The 19,942-nt window shown below is 41.9% G+C and overlaps 2 protein-coding genes across 6 annotated transcripts in view; both read right to left on the bottom strand.

Moving 5' to 3' along the window:
* The window catches only part of ALG9 (ALG9 alpha-1,2-mannosyltransferase), an 87,729-nt gene extending 75,683 nt beyond the window's left edge, over nucleotides 1-12,046 (bottom strand). The window contains exons 1-4 of one of the 4 annotated variants that reach the window (XM_036075439.2): nucleotides 11,826-12,046; nucleotides 10,852-10,990; nucleotides 9,452-9,586; nucleotides 2,783-2,853 (exon numbers count right to left, since the gene is read on the bottom strand). In XM_036075439.2, the coding sequence (XP_035931332.1) occupies nucleotides 2,783-2,853; nucleotides 9,452-9,586; nucleotides 10,852-10,990; nucleotides 11,826-11,956 (476 nt within the window). In that variant the 5' untranslated portion in view covers nucleotides 11,957-12,046. Of the gene's footprint in view, nucleotides 1-2,782; nucleotides 2,854-9,451; nucleotides 9,587-10,847; nucleotides 10,991-11,103; nucleotides 11,119-11,163; nucleotides 11,183-11,821 lie in introns of those variants that run through there. The other 3 variants (XM_078059002.1, XM_078059001.1, XM_078059003.1) reach the window with 3 other exon arrangements.
* Nucleotides 12,047-15,442: 3,396 nt separating this feature from the next.
* FDXACB1 (ferredoxin-fold anticodon binding domain containing 1) lies at nucleotides 15,443-19,935 on the bottom strand. 2 transcript variants are annotated; one of them, XM_036075440.2, is made up of 6 exons: nucleotides 19,879-19,935; nucleotides 19,417-19,744; nucleotides 19,042-19,198; nucleotides 17,930-18,133; nucleotides 17,371-17,529; nucleotides 15,443-17,000 (listed from the first exon to the last, which is right to left on the bottom strand). In XM_036075440.2, exons 2-6 carry the CDS (start codon nucleotides 19,586-19,588, stop codon nucleotides 15,818-15,820), a joined length of 1,875 nt encoding a protein of 624 aa, XP_035931333.1. In that variant the 5' UTR covers nucleotides 19,589-19,744; nucleotides 19,879-19,935; the 3' UTR covers nucleotides 15,443-15,817. The 2 variants fall into 2 exon arrangements, with proteins under 2 accessions (XP_035931333.1, XP_035931334.1); XM_036075441.2 differs by lacking the exon at nucleotides 17,371-17,529 and having other exon boundaries at nucleotides 15,445-17,000.
* Nucleotides 19,936-19,942: the final 7 nt, after the last annotated feature.

Raw genomic sequence — 19,942 nt, 5'->3', positions numbered from 1 at the left:
ACAGACATGTACCTCTGAAACAAATAAGATATGTTTAAAAAAAAAAAAGTAGGAAGGGAAAAGTGAAGGGGGGGAATCGGAGGGGGAGACGAACCATGAGAGACTACTGACTCTGAGAAACAAACTGAGGGTTTTAGAGGGGAGGGGGTTGGGCGGATGGGTTAGCCCAGTGATGGGTATTAAAGAGGGCACGTATTGCATGGAGCACTGGGTGTTATATGCAAACAATGAATCATGGAACACTACATAAAAGAAAAAATTAAAAAAAAAAAAATCCGGTTTCAATTCTTTTAAATACCCAGAAGTTTGATTGCTGGATCATATGGTAGTTCTATTTTTTTTTGAGGAACTTCCACACAGTTTTGCACAGTGGCTATACCATTTTGCATTCCCATCAACAGGGCGCAAAGGTTCCAATCCTACATCCTTGCCAACACCTATTTTTGTTTTTTGGGTTTTTTTGATAATAGCCATTCTAATAGGAAGTTGTAGTTCACTGTGGTTTTGATTTGCATTTCCCTGATGATCTGTGACACTGTATATCTTTTCATATTCCTGCTGGCTAAGTGTGTATCTTCTTTAAAAAATGTCTATTGAAATTCTTAGTCCATTTTTAGTCAGATTAATAGAGTTTTTCTTGGGGGCGCCTGGGTGGCTCAGTCGTTAAATGTCTGCCTTCGGCTCAGGTCATGATCCTAGGGTCCTGGAACCAAGCCCCGCATCGGGCTCCCTGCTCAGCGGGAAGCCTGCTTCTCCCTCTCCCACTCCCCCTGATTGTGTTCCCTCTCTCGCTGTGTCTCTGTCAAATAAATAAAATCTTTACCAAAAAAATAGGGTTTTGTTTGTTTTTTTTTACTATTGAGTTGTAGGAGTTCCTTATATATTTTGGAATTGAACCTCTTTTCCGATTATGGTTTGCAAATATTTCCTCCCATTCTCTAAATTCCCTTTCACTCCATGGATTATTGAGGCTCTTGTTTCTTATTCATTCATGTTTTCAATTCCTTTCTTTACTTTTTTAGAAATATCAAATATATTTTATGTTCTTACTTTAGTAATTCCTAGTAAGTGAAGTTTTGCATGTCAGCTGTTATTTCTGCTGGTTCTCATGTACAACGTCTTGTTCTCTTTCGTGCTTTGTGATTTATTTTTATTATAATTTCTTGTTCACTAGAACTTTATTTGTAGTAATTCTTTGACACCTGGGTTAAAGATCCAGCTCTCTGGAGAAAAGTTCCATTTGTTTTTGCAAGATGCCTATGGGTACTACCAATCCAGAACAATTTAAAATAAATTCTCAACTTGGGATTTGGGGGGGAGGGGGGGACCATGTAAGGTGATGTGAATTCAGTCCTGAACCAATAATGAAGACCAATGTATGGTTACAATCCTCAAAGCCGGCAACGCTTGCTTCCTTCTCCTCTGCGCCACCCAGAGTCAAGGCCAAAGAATTTCTGTATCTGACATTTTTAGTTGTTTTCCAGTGGGGACATTTTTCATAATGATTATTAAGTCTAAATACTTTTTAAAGCATTCTTAAAATGTTAGGTTACATCTAAAAAAAAAAGTGGCTATTTTTATTACTGCCACTCTTAAATGCTCAATACTTTGACTAATATTCAACCAACCAATAGGCACTTGGTGAAAGACAATGTACTGGGTGCAAGTAAGAGCAATGAGTCCCACAGTGGGAATAATTTCCTATCATCTGAGTTCAAGGGGAAGAAGTAAATCATGATTCTGTATCTTGCAATCAAAAATAAGGCTCTACTAAATCCTACCAAATAAAACACCAGTTACTCATGTATTAACCTAACTTTATATGAAGATACAGAATTTAAGAACTTCAGGAAGGAAAGTGATAATCAGAAGTATTCCCCCCAACAGTTTGTTTCAAAACAAGAAGTCCCACTTCTTTCCTCAAAAAAATTAAAAATAGAATTACCGTATGATTCAGCAATCCCACTTCAGGTTATACACCCAAAGGACATGAAATCACTATCTCAAAGGGGTATCTGTACCCCCATGTTTACTGCAGTACTATTCACAACGGCCAAGACATAGAAACAACCTTAATGTCCACCTATGAATGAACGGATAAAGAAAATGTGGTATACATGTACAACGGAATATTATTCAGTCATAAATTTAAAAAGGAAATCCTACCACTTCCAACACATGGATGGACCTTGAGGGCATTATGCTAAGTGAAATGTCAGAGAGTAAAAGACAAATATTGTATGATCTCACATGTGGAATCTAAAAAAAAGCCAGCCTTGTGAAACAGAATAGAATGGTGGTTTCTAGGAGCTGGGGAAACACGGGGTAGAGGGGAGACAGAAGATTAGGAGATGGTGGCCAAAGGGTACAAACTTCCAGTTAGAAGATGAATAAATTCTGGGGGATCCAGTATACAGCATGGTGACTATAGTTAACAATACATTGTTAACATACTTGAAAGTTGCTAATAGAGTAAATCTTAAATGTTCTTGCCACAAAGTGTGCAGTGATGGATGTGTTAACTAACCTTACTGTGGTACTTCATGACATATACATTTATCAAATAATCATGTTGTACATCTTAAATTGACACAATGTTCTATTTCAATTATATGTCAATAAAGCAAGAAAAAAATTTTTAAGTCCTCCTTCAAATATAGTATTAGGAGCTAGGAGGAAGTCTATTTTTCTATTGTAAACACTGCTTATGATCAGAAAAAAAATCTTATGCTATATTGGGCTTCCATCATAGCACTTTTAGAAGCAAAGCTTTTATACTCACTTGTAGAAGTAAAGTTCACAGATACAGCTCACAAAAGCCAGGAGACATCGTAAAAAGTAGAAGACAAGAATCTGAAAGAAACCCAGGACAGAAGTCACAGAAACAAGAAAACTCTTAAAGATGAAACCACTTTCATTTGTCATTAGTAACAATGAATTGGCATAATCCTTTTGAAAAGCAGTATGTATCAAGGACCGTACATATATTCCTACCCCTAGACCCAGTACACCTATTTCTATGAGTCCAGCTTGCAGAAGTAACTCGAACTAAGCAGGGAAGGTTAGTTCTATTCATGAAAATGGTAAGTGCATCACTATTACGTTAGAAAAAAACTGCTTAAAAAAACTACACGATGGGGGCGCCTGGGTGGCTCAGTGGTTAAGCGTCTGCCTTCGGCTCAGGTCATGATCCCAGGGTCCTGGGATCGAGCCCCACATCGGGCTCCCTGCTCCGTGGGAAGCCTGCTTCTCCCTCTCCCACTGCCCCTGCTTATGTTCCCTCTCTCGCTGTGTCTCTCTGTGTCAAATAAATAAATTAAAAAAAATAAACTACACGATGTCCGATGATGGGGAAATGGTTCGATCAATTATGCACATATATTTCATGGACTATTACACAGATCTTAAAATTTATAGTTACAGCAACAGTGGAAAAATTCATATGCTATAAAACTCATGCATTCAACATTACCTAAACAACAATATATTGATAATTACAGATAATTATTCAATACCAGGTAAAAATATACAATATGATATTATTTACACACCAGAATTACAGCTTTGGAAATCAGAAGCATATGAAATGACTGAAAATAAATGTAGTAAAATGGTAAAGGTGGCTGTATCAGGCTGCTGGGACTTAGGTGTATACTTTTCCTATCTTCCAAACACCTGTAATGGGATTTTATTAATTTCATAACTAAGAACATCAATTTAAAAAATAAATGTAATAGGGGTTACTGGTCTACTTAAGAGCATTGAATACTTCAGAAAATAAGCACTACTTAAACATATATCATTATTAATATTACTGCATGTAACTTAGAAATACATCCCATTTTCATCACCATAACCAAAAAATTCCTAACAGTTCAATAAAGCAATCCAATAAATGCCAGATTAATAAAAACATACTGAAAACCTAGTATACACTGAGCACTATTCTCGATGCTACTAGGACTTCAGATGTAGTGAGCCAGATTTTTCAGTACCATCTGCTAAATAATCCATCCTTTCTCTTCTGATTTGTAATAGTGTATCTATCATATACCTTATTCCAGCATGTATGGGTCTGTTTCTGGCCTCCTTATTCTAGGTCATTGGTCAAATTCTTAGTACCATATTGTTTTTATTATTATGGCTTTGTAGTGTGTTAGTATCTGGTTGATAAATTTCTCACTTTGTCCATTTTAAAATTTGTATTTTAAAAATCATTTCACAGTTTGCCTCTCCCCCAAATTCTGTTGGGTTTTTTTTTTTTTTTTTAAAGATTTTATTTATTTATTTGAGAGAGAGAGAGTGAGAGAGAGCATGAGAGGGGAGAGGGTCAGAGGGAGAAGCAGACTCCCCACTGAGCGGGGAGCCCGATGTGGGACTCGATCCTGGGACTCCAGGATCACGACCTGAGCTGAAGGCAGTTGCTTCACCAACTGAGCCACCCAGGCGCCCCCTGTTGGGTTTTGATTGGAGTTGCATTGAATTATATATTAATATAAGAATCAGTATTTTTATAGGTTTGTCATTCCATCCTTAAGATGATACATTTATCCATTTAGTCAGGTTTTCTGTATCCGCTAATAAAATTCTTAAATGTATCCATTTCAGTCTTACCAAGTCTTGGGTAGCTTAATTCCTACATTCTTCATACTTTTTGTTGCTGTTATGAAAGGAATCTTGTTTTGTTTTGTTTTGTTTTTCTGGTGGTAATTGCTGATACCGAGGAATACAACTGATTTTTGTTTTTTAATCTTAATCTAAATCTTGCTGAATTTCCTTATTAGTGTCACTGGTTTATCAGATGTATCTCTTGGATTCTCTTCCATCTGTGGTACTGAAAAATTCAGTTTACTACATCACAAAAAAAATTAAGCTGGATCTTCCTACAATTTATAAAAAATAATATTCTAACTGGAGTGACTGCCTGGCTCAGTGGAGCATGCGACTCTTGATCTTGGGGTCTGGACTGGGTGCAGAGATTAAAAATCTTTTTAAAAAAATATTCAAATGTATTAAAGCCTTTTATGTGACAGGTAAAATTATAAGCTAAGAAAATATGTAAGGACATCTTTGTGAATTGTAGTGAAGGATTTCTTTTAGAAAGACCCAAACCCACCAACTTTTAAGTGAAAAACTAATTGGCTTAACTGTATCAAAATTAAAGATTTCTGCTCAACACAAGGTCCACAGACAAAATAGAGCGGTGACAGCCAAAAGATTTCCAGTATCTAAAACCTACAAGGGGTGACCATGGAGAACTTCTACAAATCAAGAGACAAAACCAGAAAACCCAATTGCAAAACAGCCAAAGGACAGGAATACATAATTCACAGAAAAGGAAATATGAATGACAAATGAAATGTTGCACCTCACAAGTAATCAAAGAAACGCAATTAGAATGAGAAACCTTTCACATACATGAGAAGGGCAAAAATTAACAAGTCAGAAATATCAAGTGCTCAGGAGATGTGAGGTGGCTGAAACATGGAACACTGTTGCAGAAGTGTAAAGTTGCATAGTCACGCTGGGGGCAATCTGGCAATACTCCATGAAATTAAGTAGCCCATATATATGTGGGCTCCCACTGCTGAGTACGTAGTTCAGAGAAACGGACACCCAGATCCACAGGGAGACGAAACAGGTATTCTTGTTTAGGGTGGCAAGAATTTGGAAAGGTAACCATCACTAGGGGTGCCAGTTATTACCAGATTGCCTTTCAGCAACAATCCACCCTCTTGGCTGTACAAGATGATGCTGGGGCTGGGGCTCTATAAGCTCTAATTCCTCCTTGTCAAGTGGTCCCCTATTGGCTTCCATTGGCAGAACCTAACAGAAAGGAGATTATAAGGAAGAACAAGAAGGGAAATCTTCATTCCAGTTCTGCTTCCTGCTCAGGTCATTGAAATAAGAGGAAGAGTGCTAGGAGATGAAGGATTCTGTTAAACAGGTCAAATTGGAAGTGACAGTGGATATCCAAGAGGACACAAAAGCCTTAAGCACTGCATATTGTTATTTCTCTACTAAGACCTCATCCTATACACCTTTCCTCTGCTAAGTTCAAAAAAAAAAAAAAAAAAAAAACAGAAAGGAACTACTACGTAGGGAAGGGAAGGACAGAGTTCTGTCACTTTCTAAGGTGCTACCTTTCTGATCAGTCTAAAATGCAAATGCAATCATGTCTATCCTCTGTCTAAAACCTCTGGACGGCTTCAGAACGCCCTTGGAGGGGATAAAAGTAACTGCTTACTAGAGCCTACCAGGTGTTGTATAAATCTGGCCTCCTCCTACCTTTCAGTATCACAAAACCAACTCCACCACTCACTGTCTCTTCCAAGCATCAAGCCTATTTATAAAAGGCCATGCTGGCCCTCCTCCCAGCCTCATGGCTTTCTTCCCTCATCCCCATTCTTCCTTTACCTAGATGATTCCTACTAACCCTCTAGTTCTGTCATCAGGGACTTCTGCTTCATGGAAGATGGATCAGCCATACTTTTCCCTTTTCCTCCTGCTATGTAAAACCAAAAACTCTGGACATTATAAGTAAAGTAAACCTACCACAACTCAAGGGAGAGAGAAAGTAGTAGACTGCCTAGGGGCTTTAAGACCAGAGGAAAAACATAATGGTAAGTTCCCTGGGTTTTCTTTCACCTTCTATATCCTAGACTTAGAACTAAAGAAGTTGGCAGCTAGAAATGCCAAAGAGCATAAACACCAACCAAAGCCTGGTCAATCTCGCCAAAAGGCCAAGAAAGGGGTAGCCTAACAAGACAGAAAACCTTTAGACAATAACCACGCTACTCCAGCAAAGCACTCCAGGAAAAAAAAAAAAAAGGTAGCCCAACTCCCACCCATGCCATCAAAAGCCCAGTAGGAAGCCAGGACTTTCAACCTCACTGGTGTTAACAAGCTCCCTCTCTGGTCACACTGTCAGTGGAGACCACGTAGATAAATCTGGACTTCACCTCCCCACCCCACCCTAGCAGTAATGAAGTACCCCTACCCCAGTGAGGAACCTCAACTTCTACCCCCACCTGGCAATAACAAAGGTGGATAACACCCTCCTTTCTCCTGCTAGAGTGGTATCAAGAGCAGCAGACAAAACAGAAGGCTTCAATAAGACCCAAAGATGCAGAGGAAGCATGCCGGGCCCATGAATAAGATCCAGAGTCTCATAGTCCCCCAAATGTCCACATTTCAACGGAAAATTACTTGGAAAATCTCAGACTGAATTAAAATAATCAACAGATACCAACAAGATGAGATAAAAGTTAGCATTATCTGACAAAATTGTAAAGGAGCCGTTGTAAAAATGCTTCAATGAGCAATTAAGAACACACTGGAAACATGAAATAGAAAGTGGCAGTAAAGCAACAGAATATATAAAGAAAAACCAAATGGAAATTTTAAAACTAAAAAAGTATAATAATCAAAATAGAAGCTCAACAGATAGGCTCAAGAGCAGAATGGAGGGGACAGAGGAAACAATCAGTGAACTGGAAGCTTAGAAATTGCTCAATCAACACAGAGAAAATAGACTTGAAAAAAAATGAATAGGGCCTCAGAGACCTGTGGGACTATAATTAAACATCTAACATTGAGATCATTGGACTCTCAGGAAAGGAAAAACAGGGCAGGGCTGACAAAAGTACTCAGAAAAATAACAGCTAAAATCTTCCCAAATTTGGCAAAAGACATAAGCCTAAAGATTCAAGGTTAGTAAATTCCAAACAGGATAAACCCAAAAATATCCATGCCAAGACCCATCACAGTTAAATTTCTGAAAGGTAATCAGGTTAGATCTCCATTAACTCCTAATTATCCTTCAGCACTGTTTAAATTAGGCTCTCCTAATATGCTATCCCATTGCACACTGTACTTTTCCTCCATAAGGCCCACTGCATTTATAATTACTTGTTCAATATTCATCCATCCTCCCCACTAACCTATAAATTCCTTGAGGGCAGGGATTTGGCCACTGTTACATACACAACACTTAAAGTGCCTACCAGACAAAATGTGGTCCATTAGTTAGTATCCAAAACATATAAAAAACTTCTACAACTCAACACAAAGGAAAAAACAAATAATCCAATTTAAAAATGGGCAAGGTCGGGGCACCTGGGTGGCTCAGTTGGTTAAGCAGCCAACTCTTGATTTCAGCTCAGGTTATGATCTCAGGGTCCTGGGATCAAGCCCTGTGTTGGGCTCCCAGCTCAGCAGAAGTCTGCTACAGGATTCTCTCTCCCCCTCTCCCTCTGCCCCTTGCCCTGTGCACGCTCCCTAAATCTTTAAAAACAAATGGACAGAAGGGGCACCTGGGTGGCTCAGTCGTTAGGCGTCTGCCTTCGGCTCAGGTCATGATCCCGGGGTCCTGGGATCAAGCCCCGCATCGGGCTCCCTGCTCAGTGGGAGGCCTGCTTCTCCCTCTCCCCCTGCTTGTGTTCCCTCTCTCGCTGTCTCTGTCAAACAAATAAATAAAATCTTTAAAAAAAAAAAAAAATGGACAGAAGACATGAATAGACATATCTCCAAAGAAGACATACATATGGCCAACAGACACATGAAAAGATGCTCAACATCACTCATCACAAATCAAAACCACAATGAGATATCACCTCGTATCTGTCAGAATGGTCAAAATCACAAGAAATAAGTGTTAGAATGTGGAGTAAAAGGAATTCATGTGTACTTGTTGGTGGGAATGCAAGCTGTGCAGCCACTGAGGGAAACAATATGGAGGTACCTCAAAAAATTAAAAAATAGAACTACCATAGGATCCAGTAATTGCACTACTGGGTATTTACCCAAAGAAAATGAAAACACTAAACTGAAAGGATATATGCATATATATGTGTTTACTGCAGCATTATTTACAATAGCCAAATTATGGAAGCAGCCCAAGGGTCCACTGATAGATGAATAAAGAGGTGGTATATACATACAATGGATTATTTGGCTATAAAAAAGAATGAAATCTTGCCATTTGCAAACATGTAAATACCATAGGATTTCACTCATATATGGAATTTAAGAAACAAAAGAAATGAAGAAAAAAGACAAACCAAAAAAAAAAAAAACAGACTCAACTACAGAAAACAAACTGATGGTTACCAAAGGGAAGGGGGTGCAATGAGGGATGAAATAGGTGATGGGAATTAAAAATACACTTATCTTGATGAGCTCCTAGTAATACACAGCATTGTTGAATCACTATATTATAAACCTGAAACTAATATAACACTGTATGTTAACTATCCCGGAATTAAAATAAAAAATTTTTACAAAGTTGTTCCATTAATGTTTGCTGAATGAATAAATGATTACTCTTCAAAAAAAAAAAAAAAAAAAAGCCCTCTCCTACCTACCAGTCTATTTTGTCCTTTTCAGAAAACTGTTCCAGAGACTCATCTCTTGATCAGGTGTAATTACTCCCAGACTGGCCTGCCCTTACCTTATTAGTTTGTAGAATTCTTGCGTGAAATGCAGCTGGCCAGGCATGAAGCAACAGGTAAGCATAGGAGCGAATCGCATAAACTGGGGAATATTCCCAAGTCTGAAACCCCTTCCCATAGATGAGGTAGTGTGTCTGAAAGTACAAAACAGATTTAGGGTTAAATGGGCCAAAAATCCAAGTTTCCAAGCAAAATATTAATAACACAAAGGTACACAGAAATGCTGAAGTTCTCAACAAGATTTGAAACTGGTAAGAATCAAAATGACCCAATACTGAAAAGTATTAGGACATTATAATTTCTACAAGATTATTGTTTGGTCAATGTCAAAAGCTTGAATTTTACCCTCTACTTATTTTGTTAAAATACTCATTAGCCAAAGGGTGCCTGGGTGGCTCAGCCAGTTAAACGGCTATCTTTGGCTCAGGTCATAATCTGCCAGTCCTGGGACCAAGTCCCGCATCAGCTTCCTGCTCAACAGGGAGTCTGCTTCTCTCCCCCTACACTAAGCATTTTTTAATGCAAAATGGGATCAGAAAATTTCACCTCTGAATTTTCTAAGAAGTCAGAAGACTTACATATGTATAAATCATGAAATAGCAGTATAAGCATACTATTGAATAACATTTTTCTATTTTTAGCACATTTCATAAAAAATAACCAAAAAAGTTGAAAGTTGTCACCTCTAGGGACTAGGATTTGGCTATGAGAAGTGGAACAGAGAGCTACTGTTTTCCCTTTAAGTTCTGTAGTAGTTGTTAACTTTAAAAATTATCTCAAGGGGTGCCTGGGTGGCTCAGCCGGTTAAGCGTCTGCCTTCAGGTCAGGTCACGATCCCAGGGTCCTGGGATCCAGTGCCACCTCCGGCTCCCTGCTCAGGGGGGAGTCTGCTTCTCCCTCTGCCTCTGCCTCTCTGTCTCTCATGAATAAATAAAATCTTTTAAAAAAAATAAAAATTTTCTCAAAGTATTATTTTGATTTAAAATAAATTTTTAAGAAAGTTACGAATTACATCTTTTTGTAAAAAGCCCCATTTTCCTATGGCCTTCAACAACAGGTAAATCATCAGCTTAAAATACAAAAGTGAAAATGAAGTTGCTGGGCGCCTGGGTGGCTCAGTCATTAGGCGTCTGCCTTCGGCTCAGGTCATGATCCCAGGGTCCTGGGTTCGAGCCTCGCGTCGGGCTTCCTGCTCAGCAGGAGGCCTGCTTCTCCCTCTCCCACTCCCCCTGCTGGTGTTCCCTCTCTCTCTGTCAAATAAATAAATAAAATCTTTTAAAAAAAAAAAAGTTGCTTTACTACCAGTCACACTTGTATATCATTTGTATACTGACTGGCAACAAGGTCCCAAGCAATGAAATCAAGAACAACAAAAAAGAAAACTAAAGAAATCACCTACTGGTTCCCAGTAGTTGAACGTTTCATCACAGTCAGAGATGTTGCTCAGGAGAGCAGCACATAACCTTGCTGAGAGCAGACACTTGAAAGCAGTAGATCCTTCAGGTGCCCAGACTTGTCCTGCTTTGTTCCCAGATAACCTGCTCAGAAGCAAAGGGAGGATGTGTCAGGAAGACCTACTAACTAGAAGGGCTGAAACTAGACAGAAACGACAAGAATGGCAAGGACATCAAAGCACACTTAAGTAATTCACCTAAGAAGTTGGTTGTTCTAAGTAGAATACAGAAGGGACGAAGACTTTAACTGATCTTACTCTTTCCAGTTCCTGCTTTTAATGCGTAAGCTCATTCATACACTTTAATTCATTGCCTCGATGTCACTCCTTGAAGGCCACAAAGCTCTCGTTCTCCTTTTCTTTCTTCTCTTAACAAGGTCATTATTATGCATCTTTATTCATTTCCCCACTTGTCCAAATGCACAGAGGCCTAATTTGTGCAAAGTACGTAACCTCCTCCAGTTCCATATGTTGACCGCTCCTTCAAAGCGGTCCTAACCCGCAGTGCCCCGGGCTTGGGGACAGAGACGGCTGCAGGTGCCGGAGGTTGTGGGGCCCACACTGAAGAGTAAGGGGTTAGGACCTTGCGGGCAATGAAGGAAACAGAGAGACAGCCGGAAAAGGTCTGCTCTTGGCCCTCGCCACTGAGGCTCGGCCAACTCAAACACCACGACGCCAGCCCGCTCTGGGCCTGGGCCAGCAGCCTCGGAGCCTCCCTCCAGGCTTTCTTCCCGAGAAACACGGGACCCGGGATGGGGGGCCCAGGGTGGGGCGAAGACCGGACGTGAGCCGTCCAGGAAGAGCAGAGGAACCCGGGGCAAGAGGCGGCCAGGCTGGAGCCGCGCCGCCCCGAGACCCTCCGGCGCTACCCCGCGCCGCGCCGCCCGGCCGCCACGCCCCCGCCGCGCCCGCACACCTACTCGGTCCGGGGCTCCGCGCCGCTCGCCTCACGGCTGCACAGCAGCTCCCGCAGCTTGTCCGCGGCCGAGACTGCGTCCCCGCCGCTGCCCCCGCTCCCCTTCAGGCGCTGACGAGCCCCTCGGCTCGCCATGGCACGCGTGGAAAAAAGGTACAACTCGGCACCCTACGAAGGCGGCAAGCGCGGAGACATAGCTTTGGCTGGCAACGGTGTCCGCCGAGGGACAAAAGACCTTGACATGCGCAGACAAGACTAAATTATAAAGTTATTGGGCCAATTGGGGCAAATCCCGAAGTAGAAAAGAAATGAGACCTGAGACTTGACTTTCGCCACCATAGCTATCCCCTCCACATATTTGTAACTCCGGGCATTCCGCCCTCCGTCCCACTCTCTCTCCCTCCAGTCTTCAGCACAAATGGAAAGCGGCTAAACAACTCTACGGAGTGGGCAGAGGTATTTATCCAGTTAAAGATAACAGCACAGCTGCAGATGAAAGGGCGGTCATTAAAAGGTCACTGGCACCTGGCCCTCTCTGTCTTTGGGGGAGCGTGATAGAGACCGCCTGTAGCTAATTAACTGCTTCAGAGAGACAAAGCTGTAATGGCAGAATATAGAATAAGGAAAATGAAAGCCTCAAGAAATTCTGTGCAACAAATCAACCAGACCCCTGGCACTGCCATTCTACTACAGCAACTTGGTAAGCAATTTACATACTTTATCCTTTTTTAATGTAATACAACCACCTTGTTCTTATCAATAAGTAAACTGAGGCCCAAGGTTGCATAGCTACGAAATGGTGGAGCCCTATTCCAACTCAGGTCTGTCTTATTACAAAGCCCATGCTTTTCCCAGAAGATGAGGAGGAAGATCCTGATGTCATACAGGTGATAGCCCACCTCTGACTCTCAGGGGTTATTCATCTGTTCCTGATACCCTGCCCACTCCCCCAATCACAGAGTTCTATCCCATCCTGTGGAGCTCTGTAGCAGTAGCTGAAACGTTTGTACAGGGAGTGCTGAAATGGGCCTTGCAGGAAATGTTAAAGGGACTTCTGTAAGGGGGGGGGGGGCAATAAGTAGAAGACAATTACAGAAAGAAAAAATTTCATGAGTAAAAGCAAACATAAAGGTAATAATCACTTATAAAGCTAGGATGAAGGTTAAAAGACAAAAGTAGTAAAATCCATTATACCTAAAAAAATTAAAGGGACTCACAAAATAAAAAGATGTAAAATAGGACAACATATACATAAAACGTGGAGAGGGGAGTGAAAATGAAGTTCTTTTAGGTGTTCAAACTTAAATGACTATCAACTTAATATACACTGCTATATACTTAGAATGTTATATAGAGGGAGTGCTGGACTTGACAGGGTCCCAGATTATTATTTCATACTAAAAATTCACAAATATTGAAAATGGAGATTGATCATATTGCTCAATTCCTATAGGCAATCATTAGGTACCAAGTTCAGACATCCCAGCCTAGCCCTATCTCCTATAGACATCCCTTTTTCATTCCCCTTCTCATTTCACTCTAATGCAGGCCCCTCCCTGCCTCTACCTAGGAGTACTACGATAGCATCCTTACAGAGTTCCTTCATCTCAAATTCATCCTATGCAACACTGTCTAATTAATTTTCAAAAGCACTACTCTGTATTGCCTCCTTAATCAAAAATCACCAGTTCTCCCATTGCCTGCCAAATGAAGTACAAATCCCATATTCCAGCATTGTCTTTAATCAGCTAAATCCAGCTCTAACCTACTTTTCTAATCTTATCTCCCACTACTTTCCTCTACACATTTACATTCCAACTAACTAGCCTGGAAAGTGCCTCAACTGCTCCCTTATCTATACCTCCGCCCAGAATGGATGTCCTCCTTGGCTGACAATCCTCCCATCACATCACTGCCCTTATTTTAAGATCCAGCTCAAATGCTACCTTGTCCCTGTACTATGCACTATTAGGGTAGAAGAAAGCTATATATCAGGGATGCATGGGTGGCTCAGTGGGTTAGGCGTCTGACTCTTGGTTTTGGCTCAGGTTATGATCTCAGGGTCATGAGATCAAGCCCCACATTGGGCTCAGCATTGGGCGTGGAGCCTGCTTGAGATTCTCTCTCTCTCTCTGCCTCTGCAACAACCCCACCCCCACCCGGTGTGTGTGCATGTGTGTGTGTGTGTGTGTGTGTGTGTGTGTGGTGTGTACTCTAATAAAAACAAAGACAGCTATAAATCACATTACCTGCCCTCAATTAGCTTATAGTCTGTGTAGAAAGACAATAAATGTGTTCATAAGAAATGTGTGTGTGTATACTCTCTAATAAAAACAAAGAAAGCTATAATCACATTACCTGCCTTCAATTAGCTTATAGTTTGTGTAGAAAGACAAGCAATAAATGTGTCCATAAGAAATCCCTTGATTCTGGGGCGCCTGGGTGGCTCAGTCGTTAAGCGTCAGCCTTCGGCTCAGGTCATGATCCCCGGGTCCTGGGATCAAGCCCCGCATGGGGCTCCCTGCTCTGCGGGAAGCCTGCTTCTCCCTCTTCCACTCCCCCTGCTTGTGTTCCCTCTCTCGCTATCTCTCTCTCTGTCAAATAAATAAATAAAATCTTAAAAAAAAAAAAAGAAATCCCTTGATTCTTTACCCCACTCCCCAGAATGTTATGCCAGTTTTCCCATCCCCGTTAATGATACTTCTGTTCTTCCAGGTCAAAAACCACGCAGTCAGTCCTCCTTGATTCCTGTTTCTTTAGCCCTGCGCCCTTCACCCATACACATATAGTTCATCAGCAAATCCTTTTAAATATTACCCAGCCCAACAACATCTTACCACCCTGGTCCAGGTCACCATTATCTCTCATTGGCATTACCGTAATTACCTCCTAGTTTGTATCTTGGCTTCCATTCTTGCCTTTCTACATGCTTTTCTCCAAATATACGAACAAATAAGGCAGTTACTTCCTTCCCAGAGATTACAATATAATTCCAATCTGCGGAGCCTAACTATTAATTAATGGGAACATACATTAATTAACATTAGAGGACTCCATTCTGTGGAGTCCTGGGCTGAGCTAATCTCCCAGTGTCTCTGAGAGGTGCTTACAACAGAAGCCTCCAAAATCTAGGAGGGCAAAGTTTAGAGTTAATCACAGCAGAGAGGTTACTAGTGAAGAAGACTAGGGAAGGAGAAGCAACAATGGGAGAAGGAACATGGGCTTTTGAGTCAGAAAAACCCAAGTGTGAACTCTAAATCTGACATTAATTAGTTCCATGACTTCAACAGTAGTCAACCATGGAATAAATGTTATGATGATGATACCAATACAAATTATGGAGCACTTTTAACTTACCCAAGCTAATCAATGTTGGTCTGACTCCAAAAACCACTCTCATAAATTGATTGAGATAATACATATTGGGATAAAAGAAGAGGAATTGGCAGTGTGGAAAAAATATAAATATGACGCTGAAGTTCTATTGCATCTTCACAAATAAAGCATCTAAAGTACAAGATACTGTTTTGTTAGTTTTCCTACTCATGACTCAGGATCAAAATACGGTACAACTCCAAAGGTCACCAATCACATTACAGTCTATGAGTTTAAGTGACAGAGCCCCAAGTTTCTTTAGAGTCAACCAACGTTGGCTAGAGTCACAAGGTAAAAGATTTTACAAAAAACACAATCCAGAAAGGACTACCAGTTACAAACTGGTCTTGTTCTCTTTTTTTTTTTTAAGATTTTATTTGAGAGAGAAAGAGAGAGCACACACACAAGCAGGGGGGGATGGGCAGAGGGAGAGAGAGAAGCAGACTCCCCTCTGAGCAGGGAGCCCGACGTGGGTCTCCATCCCAGGACCCTGAGATCATGACCTGAGCCGAAGGCAGATGCTTAACCAACTGAGCCACCTAGGCCCCCCAAATTGGTCTTTTTCATCTGCACCCACACCCATACCCACAAGGATCACACTTGAGAGGTAAATTTACTAAACTACCGAGGTATTACATGTAGTCTTTGCTGAATCTCTTTCCTAAACTGGGACTGCATTGATGCCACCTGCTGCGGGGTGAGGGCCTTGTCACACGTCTGGTAAGTCAATCTGTAGCAGAGACTGACCTGTTGAGTCTTTGGATGCTGGAAACGACTAAGGAATTGTATGGATATGACAGTGTCCTGGGACACTGCTCGGGCCACCGTGTGAAACTCTAGTTCATCAAATTCTTTCTTCTCATCTAACCAAAAACTAATATCATGCACATAACACGGGGGATACAGGGAATAGCTTTTAAAGGGTTCTATTTTCCCAGGAACAAAATTCTTCAGGAAACGGTGATCAAAGGTCCACAACATCCTCCAGTCAGAGATACCCCAGACAAGCATGGCTAGTAGGTCCAAGTTCATAGACACAAACATAAAACACTGGTCCTTGTGTATAATGCTTGTAACAGACGTAGTGACAGACCCAATAATCAGATCCTTGGCACAATCTGAGCCAAAATTATGAGACTTCACATTAATAATATAATCTTTCCCATTTGGTTGAAAGACAAATTCCACTGAACTGCTCAGCTTAGAGCCCTCCAGCAATGTCTGAATCAGAAGGCTATCGAGAGCGCCCTTCAGGTGATCCAGTAGTGACTGAAGATAACCATCCTTCAGATTTTTATTAAACCCAAGGATAAATAAAGTCTCATGAAATGCCGGCATGGTGAAAGGCAAGATGTGGCACTTCCGAAAGACAGGTCCACTGAGGACATGCAGGGAACCTGGGAGGAAGTCTGGTCCTTGGATGACAGCCTGAACATGAACTAGGAGAGAAGGTCTAAGACAGACCTTGGTTTGGACATAGATTTCTTCATGAGCTTCTTCCTTGCTGTCTCTTCCATGATCCTTGAGAAGGCTAAATTCTGAAAATAACACTAGAAAGTTCTCCATGTCTTGTGTTGTCCCGCCAGTCAGGGACTCAGAATTTGAGTTATCTTCACAGAGGCTAATCCAAAAGGCAGCTGACAAACTGTCACAGTTCCAGGAAGTGAGATCACTGGTGCTTCCCTCTGGCAGAAAAGGGAAGGAACACTTCAGCCTCTTCAGAGGGAAAGCTTTGCCCAATTCAGCAATGAGTTTCTCATTAATGGTTCTGATAGGATGACATGAAGGTGCTTCTAGGAAACCTCTGTTTAAACACACATAAAAATAACTTTTTAACTTCAAATAATAATTATAATGGATCTAGAATTAAAAGCACAAATAGCTGTATAGAAAAGAATTATCCTTAAGGTGATCCTAAAAGCAAATAAAAAAAATTATCTACCAGAAACAGATATCATGTGTTTCAGAACTCTGACAGCCACCATCCGTATGATATACCAGAAAATATGACAAATTTTAATTCTAAAAAGGCTTGTGTAAGGCCAGACTGACAAGTATTCATAGCACCAACATGATTAACAATTTATATAGCATCCATTCAATACACAGTTGCCATCAAGCCAATCAGGATACAGCTAGAGAAAGAAGTAATTTCTGGTAAAACAGCAGGTTACCTGTTCAACTTTCCTATAAGTGCATCTGGTTCTGCAAAGGAAAACCACCGGTCACCCAGTTTGATCCTGAAGATTCTGGGTTGTGAACCTTCAAAGGGTAAGCTCCGGGTGAAGATATGGTTCAAAGCACCTTCTACATGAAAGGACTTATCTTGACTCCTGGCAAAATAGTCACCAAGTATGGAGTCTGTCATTTTTTTAATTAATTAATTTATTGCCATTATTTTTGTCTTTTTTAAAGATTTTATTTATTTATTTGACAGAGAAAGACACGGCGAGAGAGGGAACACAAGCAGGGGGAGTGGGAGAGGGAGAAGCAGGCTCCTCGCGGAGCAGGGAGCCCAATGCGGGGCTCGATCCCAGGACCCTGGGACCATGACCTGAGCCAAAGGAAGACACTTAACGACTGAGCCACCCAGGCGCCCCTATTGTCATTATTTTTAAAAGCAAGCATTTCTAGAGACCAAAGCAGGAAATTGGTAGGGGAAAGTTTGCCTAAGAGATTTTTTTCATTATTAGTATGAGAGATGAAAAAGCTTAGATGTCTGTTATTACTCACCTGTATCCAGTGCACTTGTACCCTGGGACAGCCTCACAGCTGAAGGGACGCACGTCACTTAAGATGAATCCGCCCAGAGCTGCCATGGCAACCACTTGCCAACTGTTGTGCCATTCTCTCGTGGGCTTATCAGCAGGAGTCCCACCTTGTCCTCTGCACAATGCCACATGCACTTCTCCTTCCTCTGCAAGAACATCTTTACAGCTAATAGGGAGAGGTGGACACCAGCAATTTATCAGAAACAAGTTGAAATTACCATAGAAAGCTAGCTGTATATACTTGGTTTGGCTGTGAAATAATTAAAATCCAATCGTATCTTTTTACAAAGGTCTATAGACTTCAAACATGCAAAGGAAGTAGCTGGAAGTAAGGATGTAAATTCAATGTTCAACTATTAACTGATACTAGTGGTTGACCAGGGTATTACCTGGCTTTGTATCTGCATTGTTCATCTAATGTCATAGAAAGGTCAATGTCTGCGAAGTTCCTATACGTGATTCACTGATTGGGCTGTTCTTCCCAGTTTAGAAAATTGTTCTTTTCACTCCCTTTCTATTAAAATTCCGTATTTCAAATGCTAACTTAAAATGCTGGCTGTGGAAAACCTTCTTGACAACTATGACCCCTAGAGTCCTCCGAGAGTACCACACGTTTTGGTATAATAGTGTAAAGCACTGTTTTAAGTTCACATTAATTTGAGGTAGTTACCCTCAATATCCTCAGTTTATGGATGAAGAAGCAAAAGCAAGTAAGGGTCAAGTAAGCTTACCCCAAATCATACAACTATTAAGTGGTGGGTGGGGATTTTGAATCCATGCTCTCAGCCATTAGATTATACTGGCTACCATTATTTTGCATTATCCAAAATAGGTGATCCTCCTTTTACACACCCAAGAGCATACATACTATTTGTACTTTTATTTAACATTTAGGGTTACATGTCTGCCTTTCCAACTAGATCGTGGGTTCCTCTGGAGCTTTATAGTCCCTCTAAACCTATCACATTTAACTTACACACGTATGCCTTATTTCTCAAACTAAAATGTGTGAGTGCAGTAACTATGTAATGTACATCTTAAATATTTTACTTGTGAGCGGTCTCATTTCCTCACCTCTGGAAAAACTTGGCAAGCAGTTCCCTGTTCTTAGCTACTCCAGCTTTTCGTCCACAGTGCGGAAAATTAAAATAAATTCGATCAAACTCCCTGTGGTGCAGTTCGAAGGCATCCGCCAGCCGGGTGCAGTCCACACCAAAACGTACCTCAGTACCTAGCACGAAATATAGACAGGAGGGTGTCTCCAGACCTGAATCCCTCCCTAACCTGGACAGTGCAAGACAACCCAGGACGAAGCCCGCTGCTGGCTTTCAGGGAACCGGACGCTCAAAAGCAAGCCACGCGAGCCCTACGGCCACACGTCCCCACCCTTTCCACTAAGGGGCCGAGCCAGCAGGGGGCGGGGCTTCGCGGAGGGGTGGGCCTCGCTACCTCGCTCGCGCAGGCGCTGCAGATTCTCCCCGGCCACCGGATCCCGGGCCAAGTCGGCCGGGCGCTGGAGGCAGGTGGCCGTTACTCGGGTGCTCGCATCCAGGGTCTCGCTCAGAGCAGCAGCGAAGGAGAAATTCCCCTCCCCAACCAACAGGAGGCGCCGAGGGGCCATGGCCTCAACCTCCTCCCCGCTCGCGTCCTCGGAGGCGCCAGTTTCTTACGTCACTTCCTCCGTGGGGGGGGGGGTCTCTGCGGGCCTCCTCTTCGTCCGTCGCTGATTGATGATGCACCGACAGCGTCCAGTTGTCTTGAGAAACTGGTGCTGCGACTTCAGGGGGAAAATAGCCAATGAGTGCAAAAGCGAGACACCGACCACCCCGACCCCTCACTCCCTCACAGCCTCAGGAGTGTCAAAATAAATGCCTTTTAGCCCGACGGCTGCCCTGAGCGACTTCGTCACACCTGCGTGAGGTCACAAGCAATTACTAGCGCACAGGGACAGAGCCCGGGCGACGCGAGTTCTGAG

The sequence above is a fragment of the Halichoerus grypus genome, chromosome 11, assembly GCF_964656455.1.
Source record: "Halichoerus grypus chromosome 11, mHalGry1.hap1.1, whole genome shotgun sequence".
NCBI lineage: Eukaryota > Metazoa > Chordata > Mammalia > Carnivora > Phocidae > Halichoerus > Halichoerus grypus.
This window is presented reverse-complemented; position numbering and strand designations above follow the sequence as displayed.

Coding starts and splice junctions, on each gene's coding strand:
- FDXACB1 (XM_036075440.2), bottom strand. CDS start 19,588: ATGGCCCCTCGGCGCCTCCTGTTGGTTGGGGAGGGGAATTTCTCCTTC. Junction 18,134..19,041: donor CTTGCCAAGTTTTTCCAGAG/GTGAGGAAATGA, acceptor TCTCCCTATTAG/CTGTAAAGATGTTCTTGCAG. Junction 17,001..17,370: donor CTTATAGGAAAGTTGAACAG/GTAACCTGCTGT, acceptor GTGTTTAAACAG/AGGTTTCCTAGAAGCACCTT.